This window comes from Pyrgilauda ruficollis, unplaced genomic scaffold (assembly GCF_017590135.1).
Source record: "Pyrgilauda ruficollis isolate IOZ18807 unplaced genomic scaffold, ASM1759013v1 scaffold7, whole genome shotgun sequence".
NCBI lineage: Eukaryota > Metazoa > Chordata > Aves > Passeriformes > Passeridae > Pyrgilauda > Pyrgilauda ruficollis.
In genome coordinates this window covers 7,687,700-7,697,886 of record NW_024528821.1, presented here as the reverse complement: position 1 = coordinate 7,697,886, position 10,187 = coordinate 7,687,700, and the positions used below count along the sequence as shown (strand labels likewise).

The window sequence follows — 10,187 nt, the reverse complement described above, 5'->3', positions numbered from 1 at the left end:
GCTGAAGGCACAGCCCCGGTCACTATGGATGTTTTACTGGTCCCTAGGTCGGGGTTTTGTTGGCTTTGAGCTCATTTGCAATGCCTGCAGCTGGTCAGAGTGTTGCACAGCCTCAGGACAGCTCTGCCTGTCCTGGGAGTTCCCATCCACCCCATCCATGGCAGCACTCAGCTCACAGCACACTGGGGTTGTTGAGCTGATTTGCTTTCTTGGAAAGTGTTCAACAAAACCAATTAAACAGCATCAAAACAAACAAATAAAATTAAGGCTCCAATAAAAACACCTCTCCCTGTTCCCCTCCACAGTGGGTTCCCTGCTGTTCCCAAAGACATGGAACAGAAAGCTACAAACATGTTAGACTGTAGAAACTGAGTTGCCATCAAAAAGAAACATATTACGCTCACCTTGAGAATTAAAACTTTTTATTTTTACCATAGAAAGCTCTAAAAACTAATATCACGTGTTGATTAATGAAAAGTAGAACACAACTTTAAAAAGTATGTTAAGGAAAGACTGTACAACTATATACATCACAAACTGGGGAAAACCAAGGAGTGTTTCACATGGAACATCTCCTAGGCAATAGCTGTAGAACTCAGAATTCAATGTATATAGTTGTCAGCTTCTGCATCTTTTTATAAGCTGCATGCCTTAACAGAACAAAATAAATAAGCAGTAGATGTTATTCAATATTTATTTAGTTCACATAGTGGAATGTTATGGTATGTATCCCCAAAGAAACCAGACAATGAGGATGCAGCCACCATTACCATATTTTGCAGCAGATCTGTTAATGGTTTTATATGCATAATAAATGACTGTGAGGTTTGCTACCTTAGTCTGTTGAAATTTTTCATTTCTATATAAATGCTTTGTCAGATTCAACCTTTTTCTTCCATCATCCCAAAGCCAATTTCTTAATATTTACATAAGTTTTTTCATTAAGTTAAACTGGAAGTTAAATGCTTACAAAAACAAACAAAAACACAAATGTAAGTGCAATAGCCAGAAATCTAAATATAAAAGCTTACTCATGGCCCCATAAAGTTTTCAAATAATGGATTTCCAAACCAATAAATACTGGAAGTGAAATTAAAAAAATGCTTTACATACCTCTGGACTTTGGATATCAAAATCACTTCCAAGGAAAACTGAAGACCCTGAGACACATGCAAGCACGAGTCTTCTAGCAGAAATAGTTACAAAGCCCTAATTTTCCAGTTTTCCTCCAAAGAGAGACCTTTACTAGGCACAGTTTAATTTAAGGTTTTAAATACATCAGCAGCAAATAGTGATAGCCATTATGTTTAATTCTACACTTTGTAATGTATGCTTAATTCCAGATCCCAACACAGGCCATTTACTTAAGAGTCGGGCTCAATGAGCCTTGTGGGTCCCTTCCAACTCAAGACTATTCTGTGATTAAACATGTGTCATGTCAATAACAAAAATAAAATTGCATTTGTCTTGCCACAAAATTCAGGAAGTCCCACCACAGCACCAGCCACCTGTGCCAACACAGGCAGTCCACACTCAAGTCCCGTGGTGATAATGTGTGACTGCAGAAGTGCCAGCTCAGTTACATCCCACATTCAAAGCAGGACCCATTGCATTCAAAGGGGTCTGCAATATGATCTGGAAATAATCAGGTATATCATGTTCTTGGCTGACAAAGGAGAAGTGCTGAGCACCACATGCACCACAAATCCTCCTCCCATCACTGCTCACGTGGATTTCTGGTATCGTTTTTGTAGCTCAACTTATATTTGAACCATTTACCATTTAAGTGCCTTTCTGTGAAGAGTACTGTTAAAGGTCTAAAACCTTTAACTTTGACAGTCATAAAATCAAGACACTAACTTAAAACATGAAAAAGAAAAGAGAAACCTGTAACTGCAATTTAAGCAATTAAAGGTTTCCATAACTAGTACTATGCACAATAGTCTTTCCCAGCCACCTCTAGAACTTGAGGAGATTTCATATTACCATTTACAAAAATTCAACAAGTCACTAACTCTGAAATGCTAAACTAGGACTCCAGTAAACAGCTGTTTTTATCTACCATTTCCTGATCAAGTTGGACATCTAATTCATCTTTTAACTGTTAAAACAGGCACCAACTGCAAGGAGATAAAAAGGGCAACATAATAAACCCAAACCTGGAAACAGCTGCAACGAGACAATTGCAGAGAAATTATACTTTGGGTCATGCTGTATAAAGGGTATTTTCTGGTTGTTGGTTTAGTCCTCATCTTCCAAAAGATGTATAAATGGGGGCAAGTGTGGGGGGAAATCCGAATCCCTGCCATACCTGAAGATCCAGCCAAACAGGCATACAAGATCTGCCTCAGTCTCAGTGCTAAACCAATACAGCACTTACATGAATTCATAGTTTTGAGAAAACTTCAGCTAAAAAGAAATAATATTTTTATCATTTAAAAATTCTGCACTGAAGCCCTGCTTCTTGAAGTGGGATAAAAATAAAAAGGAACACTTTATATCAAACTAATTACTGGCGTTTTTTCCAGCGGTAAGAAAATGCAACAATATTTCTCAAGCTGTAAGAAGGTAAAATTATCTCCTTCCTAAGTGTTCCAAGCCTCTTTACTATTCAGCTTTGTAGGGTTTGGCTTTTTCCCATTGCAAAAAAAGTAAAAACCAAGGTCCAGGACACTGAATACTTAGCTCACCATACTGCCAAGTGTAAGTAAAGTTTGTTCAAGTTAGCCCTAACTGAGTATTGCTTGCTGACAAGACTTTTTGCATGAAGACAGATGATTCATAATATTTATGAAAGCAGAATTAGGATGCTAGCTCAAAAACAGACAACTCCAGTGCAGTAGGGGATCATGTATTTTGGCTCCTTGTTCACAAATGTGAGTTGTGGGATTATTTTTTTAAATGGTTCCATGACCCAGAGACTATGATGAAAACATTTTACTGTTTTCTTGGTTAACATCTAAAGAGAATTCAGCATTAAAGTGCTAACATGAAAGAAAGGGTTTACATGGTAAGTATGGGTGCAGGAAATACCTCAATTAGTTTAGATATATTTCTAGCTCTTTAGAAGGAATTGTACATTTTCAAGCCACAAATCCTCACGTTTTGATCAAATTTAACATATCTGAAAACTCTGGTAGCGCCTTAGAATGTCTCACTCTCTATTCAAGTGAATTTTCTGATCAATTGCTTCCACAAATCACTGCAATTAACATGGTCCATCTAAGTGTTACCATTTGGTTACTTGGTAGAACAAGTTAACTTCTTTTGACTTAAACCTTTGATTTTACAGCAATTTCAACAGTTCAGTTAAAACAGCTGCAGTGCTCCCGCACTGAACCCTTTTTCCAGCATTTCAAACATTTCAGTAAGATTCTGGTATCACAAACTCAAACTCAGTACTTCCCTCTGACGGGTTTTGTTTAAAAATTGTTTCATTTCCCTGCGGAACGAAAATGTCATCCCAGGTGATTTGTTTGGCTGGAGGGTTGGACGTTGTTCCCTCAGTGCCATCCTTCCCTGAGCCAACACGATAGACAACTCCCCCCTGGTTCATGCCCGGGACGCTGCTGGGGCGGTCACTGATGTAGGCGTACTGCCTGATCTGCAGGGACCTGCAGGGGTGCAGCCGGTACAGCTTGGTGTCTCCGGAAGGGTCCTGGCTGTGAACAGATCTGATGTGGGAGATGGTGATTTGGTAGTTGATGAAAGATTTGCCGCACGTCAAGCACTGGTACCTTCGCTCCCCGGTGTGGTGAAGTTCGTGCTTGGTACGATATTCTGCAAGAGCAAAGACTTTGTCACAGTAGCGGCATGGGTACTTCTTCTCCCAGGAGTGCACGTTGAAATGTCTCCGCAAGCTGGTCAGGCACGCGTACGACCTCTTGCACACGATACAAATGTAGTAGACTCTGCCGTCCACTATCAGCTCGTAGTGGTCATCGTGCTTTACTTTCATGCGTTTCCCCTTTGGAGATTCATCACCAGACTTTTTGGGTGTGTCATCAGGCTTGGCTTCCCCTTCCTCAGAGTCACCTTTCACAGGGATGACTATGTCATAGGTATCCTCACCGATGTTTGCATAAACCTTACAGCCTGTGGATAAGCCTCCTATTTCAGTTGCTGTATCTAATGTTATGATTTTCTGCCCATCTGCCACATTCTTTGATGTTAGACCCGAACTTAATTCCTTGTTGTTTCCAGAAAGGACATCTGAGATTTTTATTTTAAATTCTCCAGCTTTAGTAGCTGGCTCTTGTGAAAATGTAACAACCTGTTTTTTCTGTACACCTGATCCTTCAGTGCTTCCTGCCTTAGGAACAGAAGATTGCTGAACCACAGAGCTGTTGCCGACTGAACCAGGACTAGAGGAGCTAATGATATCGACATCATCTTCAACAACCTCTTCATCATCAACAGCAGTTGCTTCCACTTCAGTTACAGAGCCGTTATTGGATGGCTGCTGGTTCTCCTCAAGTAAATTAATTGTAGGAGTCACATGTGTTTGATGCAAGGAGCTGGCACCAAGTGATGAGTTAAGCAGAGGCTTGTTCAGCACAATGATATTGGGAGTAAAATGCTGCGGCGTTGCCGAGACAAATGATTCAGCACCTGACTGTGTTTGGCTTGGGCTTAGCTGAGTGGCAGACAAAGTGAGGTTCTGAGCTGCTGTGCTGTTCGTCAAATGGGGAGAGCCACCACTGCCACAGGATTTTTGGTCAGAAGCTCCAGCTGGACTTGAGCAAGGCTGGTTCTGGCTTGCAGCATTTTTGTCTTTAGTACTTTCTTTTGGGGGAACAATCTCAGAACAAAAAATTACATCGTCATCCTCCTCATCCGAATCGCTCACTGTAATTTTTGTAGTCTCGTATTCTATGCCATGTAAGGAGAATGACTGTGTTATAACAGGCATGCCATCTGCTGCCTCTTGCCCCTCTGGCCGTATTACAGTCACCTGTGTTTCAGCATCTCTTTGATTTGGACTGGAAGCTGAAGTTTTTGAAGCACTGTCTTTGATCTCGCTTGGCACATTCTTGCCTTCGGCCGGAGGTATGCCCAGATCAGCTATGAATTTAACACCCAGCTCCTGCCCTGATTTAATCAGTTCATCAAGTAAATCAGATCGGATACTGATTATTTTGGAACTATAAATATAATTAAGAATTTCTGCAAAAATTTCTGCTCTTACAAAGCTCAGTTCAACCACTTGACCAGCCACTGAGAAAAGCTGGTGAAAATATGTGCTTGAGGCTGAAAGGATGTTTCTGTGAGCTCGAAATTTCCGGTCCTCCACAATGACTGTAACATCACAAAAAAGTCCATGGCCACGTTGCTCATTCAAAGACTGAAGGAGCACACTAGAATATTGTGTGTCTGTTGCAGAAATAAGTTTTTTCCCCTCCATTCCTAAAAAGGGAAAGCAAAAGATATCAAATTAGTAAAAATGCAGATTAACAGTTTTAACTACATGACAACATTCACGTATTTACTGTCTATTCCTTCTTTAGGAAAAAACCAATCTGAGATACTGTTCAGAAGATAATGTGCTACTGTACTCTGAAAATTTGTTTCTTAGTGTTGTTTGTCCTTTCCTCTTCTCCACAAGGTAAGTGGAATTCTGAGTACATCCTCTGTACTTACAAGGTGAGAAACAAAGAAACAACACCTCATCTTAAGCAACAGCAAATAAGGTTAATTGTAAAACCAAGAAGATGGAAGTTTTTGGGTCGCAAAAGCAGCTTTAAACATTATTAGTAATTTCTTTTTAATTGTGAAATATTCCATGGATTGTTATGAGAAAACCCAATAGCATGAAGTTATTTATGGCCAGACACCAGAATTTGTGTGTTGGTATATTACAGTCAACTGAGTCAATGAAAATGCTATGGACAGTGCACTTCCTTCCCCAGAAATAGAGACTTTTCCTTCCCCAGAAAAAAAAAACAAAAAACTTTTTTTAACCCTATGCCATATATTTGCAAGGCCTTGTATTTCAAACTGAGACACTGAAGCAGCACCACAGCAAAAGAGATCTGCAAAGTCAAAGTAACCTATCTGCCACCACTGCCTAATCAAAGCCCCCCAATAAGCCGCAAAAAGTAACATCAAAATACAGAACGGCGAGCCACGGGCTCTAACTTTACCCGTAAAACTTTATTTCCGCAGGCCGGGCCGGGCCGGATGAGACGCCGAGGCCGGAGTCGCGCGGCGGCCGCACGCCCGCCGGGGAGCGCGTCCCGCCCGGCTGTCCCGCGACCCCGGGGGGCCCGGCCGTGAGAGCCGCGCTCCGAGCNCGGCGGGCCCGGGGAGCGGCCTGGCAGCACCGGGCCCGGGCCGACGGGCCCCGCTGGCTGAGCCGTGCTGAGCCCCAGCGGGGCGAGGGGCGGCCGAGCGATACCTGCGCAGGAGAGCTTTACCTGCGCCGTGCTCCGGCCGCGGCCCCGCCGCCGCCCGCACCACCGCACCCGCCGCACCGCCGGCGGAGGGCGCTGCCGGCGCTGCCCTCGGCTCTGACCCGAGCGGCCTCGGGAACCTTCGGGCCGGGGCGGGGCCGCGCTCCCGCCCGGGCCGGGCCCGCCCCGCGCTCTTCCCGGGGCTCGGCGCTGCGGGGGCTCCGGACGCTGCCTGGGACGCACCGCCCGCGTCACCGCCCCCGCCTGCAGGAGGCCGCCTGCGGCCGCCGGGGTGCCGAGTGTGTGGCCTGACCCTGCTCCAGCGCAGTGCGGGACGCTGGGGACCCGCACACGGGCCTTGCTGCGGCCTCGGCGATTCCCGCCTGGCTCCCGGCTCCCCCGCGCTCCGTGTCCCGGGCGGAGGCGGCGGCAAAGCCCGGTACCCGCCTTACGGCTGACCGTGTGGATGAGGCCGTGGAGACGCTGTTTCCCGCTGGGTGTCATTTCCTTCCCGGGGGCATTGGCGCTGCTCTGCAGCCGGCACCTCCGCCCAGCACCCAGGGGAGCCCAACCCGCACTGAGCACCCTGGGTCCTGCTGCGGGAGCGTTTCTTTGCAATTCTTTGAGCCACAGGGACACGTGTTAGACTCTGCCAGCAGCTGTACAGACATGTACGGCTGTGACACAAAGTGCCTTTGACCAAAATTGACTCAACTGCACATTCGACATGTGGCCACCAAAGTGACACAATCACGGCGTGGCCTCTTGCAAACTCTTGCTGTTCAGGAATGCTCGAAGAACACCAAGATCATAAAAGATATTTTCGTTTTTGGTTACTGATCTATTCCTTTTTTTTCCCTCCTATGCATTCTGTGGACTTGAACCACAGGGGTTCCTGATTTTTCTTAAGATTCAAAAACTTTGACAAGAACAAATGTCCTGTCAAGTTTGACAAAAAATGTAACAGGCCACAGCCACTGCAGACATGACTGCAAGCCTTCACCTCATAAATCAGCAATGAAATGGTCCTGCCCAGGTTTATGAGCAAGAAATAAATAATAATTTTCTTCTAGCATGAAAATTACCTGCCAGGCTCCCTGTATTTGTATAGTTAGTAACACAAGTGCATTTCTGAAGTGAGCCTTCAGATTTTAAATGTTACAAAAGCAGTTTCTGTTTATTTATAGGTTTTACCAGAGAGTCAATTGAATGAGGATAAATAATAGAAAAACATCAGGGGAAAACATTCCCCTCATCAGGGGAAACACAGGCTTTTCTTCCTCACATGACTCCTTAATTATTTTCTCCTTTGATACAGGTTCTTCATAATTTTTACACAGGAGGCTATATTAAATGAAAATAATACTATAATTGTTTTAATATTTAATCCAGTGCTTTTTTTCTCCTCCAAAAATTTGTGATGACCCAAATTAAACAATTTCTTAGCCTTTCATCCTCCAGCTTTAAGGATTTCTCTTCTCCCTGCCCATTCCAATACTAAATAACTAAGAGGAAAATTTACAGCTACAGATGAGCACTGACTTGGAAGAATCCCTGCTCCTGAGGCATCACCAGATCTCAAAAACCAGGTTCGAACCACTTATTCTGAGGCACAGAAATGGTGCCTGATTTAAAAGCTGCTGGCAGAGCTGCACCATCTCCTTGGCTTTTACCTTTCTCACAGCAGCTTTTCTCTACGGCAACTCCCTCTGTCAGATACAAAACGTGAACGCCGCTGTCACACTGCTGCAGTCAGGACACAGAAAATGCTCTCCCCAGCTCAGCCACTTTGACTGAAGCTGCCACCACCTTGCTGCACATGAAGGCTGAATTTCAATGTGCTTTTTTTTGGTCAGCATGCATCTCCTAGGTTGTTCTTTCCACTTTTTAGATAAGCCTAGAAAGTGTTTGGTGATTCAAGTCACATAAACTTTACAATATAAATACCAATATAAAAGAATCATCTTATCTAAGATATTGACACTAAACATCAAGGACACAGAACTACAGGTGGTCTTTTTGGAACTTACATAAGACACTCAATGGCAACTTTTATCTTAATGTATAGAAGTGATCAAAAAAACTTTGGGATGGAGGTTCTGAAAATATGAACTACAAATTTAAAGAAATTTATGTGCAGGCTTTTGCCAGAAGACAAAAAAGTATTTTTTGTATCATTCAGTAATGAGTTTTCAATTAAGCAATTTGAGCTCTTTTGTTTTTAAAAAATCCACTTTGTGAGAATAGAAAATTCTTTTAAAGAGCTGACAAATTTGAGAGACAAAGTAACATTCTTCATCATGAAAACATGTATTTTATATTAAAGTAAATTAAATTTTATAAGCAGAACAGTTAAGGGTTTTCAATAAAATTGAAAATCAATAGTTATCCTACCTCAGACTACCTTTAAGGACAGAAATATTCTTACAAATTTGGAAATTTCAAATAAAACATCACTGCTTCTGAAAGACTCTAAAATGCAAATTTCCATTATTTGTGCTTTGAAGAAATCTCTGAGAGTATTTCTCCTGCCAATCCCATTACATAAAGTCTCATATAACTGAATTAAGAGTCCAGTGATCCTTTTTATTGACATTAGTAGTTGCTGTAGGTGCTGTTATGTGCTGCATGACATTATAACTTGTGTACAAAAGCACTTCAAGTCACCTAACAGTATTAGGTAACACAGGTGCAGAGTGATCCTGAGGCAGATGTTTTAGTCACCATTTAGTCAGACCTAAAATAATCCAAAATTAGTTTGTCAAAATTATCCAAAGAAGGGAGAAACTGAGCTGTCCTCACACAGACACAGGCAACAGTAACACCACACACATGGGCAGTCTCTGGTAAATCTTTTCCCTCCCTGTTCTGCACATGGTCCCTTGCACCCAAAAAAGCACACAATTTAGGCTTCAATTATTTTTATGCTGCTTATGGTAAGTTTGGGAGGTAAAATATTGTTTCATTTGTGAAAAAGAGACTGGCATACCCTGACATAGTTTCTAGACAGCATAAACCAGCATGGGCTTCCCAGGCTGGAGCAGCCGTCCAAAATGCCCCGTTCACACAGAGCTGGCCAGACCCAGTGGATTGCACTGCACCTTCCAGAGCCGAGCAGAAACTCGGGGTTTATTTAACAAAGCTCCGTGGCAACGTGGCCAAACCTGAGGGGGAAGTGCGCCCACAGAAGAGTGGGTGTCTCATGTGAATGCATCATTTGTATCATCTTTATCCGTAAAGGTTAAGGAAAAGACTTCAGATCTCAGTGCCAGCACCATGTTCACCATTAAACCGTGTCCTTAGGTGCCACCTCCACAGGGTTTTTTAACATTTCCGGGGATGGTGACTCCACCAGCTCGCCGGGCAGCCTATTCCTGTGCTATAACCTTTCCCATGAAAAAAATTTCCTAATACCTAATCTAAACCTCCCCTGACGCAACTTAGGGCCATCTCCTCTCGTCCTGTCAGCTTTGCCCTGAGACGCTGCCCGGAGCGGCGGCCAGCGCCGTGTCAGGCCGCGCTGGGAGGCGCCGGGCCCCGAACACCCGCGAGCGGGCCTTGCCCGGCCCGGGCCGTGTCAGCCGGCGCCGGGCCCGGGCAGGAAGGGGGAACCCCGCCGGGGCACGGTGAGCTGTCCGCGGGGCAGTGCTGCTCCCGGGCCGCCCTGGACAGCTCCCGGGGCCGCGGCCCCGCGCCGGTGCCCGAGGAGCGGGGCGGAGCCGGGCCCGCGCCGCCACCGCCCCCCTCCCGCGGCTCGCGCCCCGTCGGTGCCTCACCTTCCGCCGCCGCCGTGCG

At 44.6% G+C, this 10,187-nt stretch overlaps 2 protein-coding genes across 4 annotated transcripts in view; both read right to left on the bottom strand.

Annotated features, from left to right (window-relative positions):
- Positions 1-405: 405 nt before the first annotated feature.
- ZBTB33 (zinc finger and BTB domain containing 33) overlaps positions 406-10,187 on the bottom strand; it is a 10,016-nt gene continuing 234 nt past the window's right edge. Inside the window, exons 1-2 of one of the 3 annotated variants that reach the window (XM_041485244.1) lie at positions 10,169-10,181; positions 406-5,406 (exon numbers count right to left, since the gene is read on the bottom strand). In XM_041485244.1, the coding sequence (XP_041341178.1) occupies positions 3,365-5,404 (2,040 nt within the window). In that variant the 5' untranslated portion in view covers positions 5,405-5,406; positions 10,169-10,181 and the 3' untranslated portion in view covers positions 406-3,364. Of the gene's footprint in view, positions 5,410-6,143; positions 6,275-10,168; positions 10,182-10,187 lie in introns of those variants that run through there. The other 2 variants (XM_041485245.1, XM_041485243.1) reach the window with 2 other exon arrangements.
- On the bottom strand, positions 6,105-7,121 carry LOC121363054 (translation initiation factor IF-2-like). Its single transcript, XM_041485101.1, has 2 exons — positions 7,103-7,121; positions 6,105-7,012 (listed from the first exon to the last, which is right to left on the bottom strand). Exons 1-2 carry the CDS (start codon positions 7,119-7,121, stop codon positions 6,105-6,107), a joined length of 927 nt encoding a protein of 308 aa, XP_041341035.1.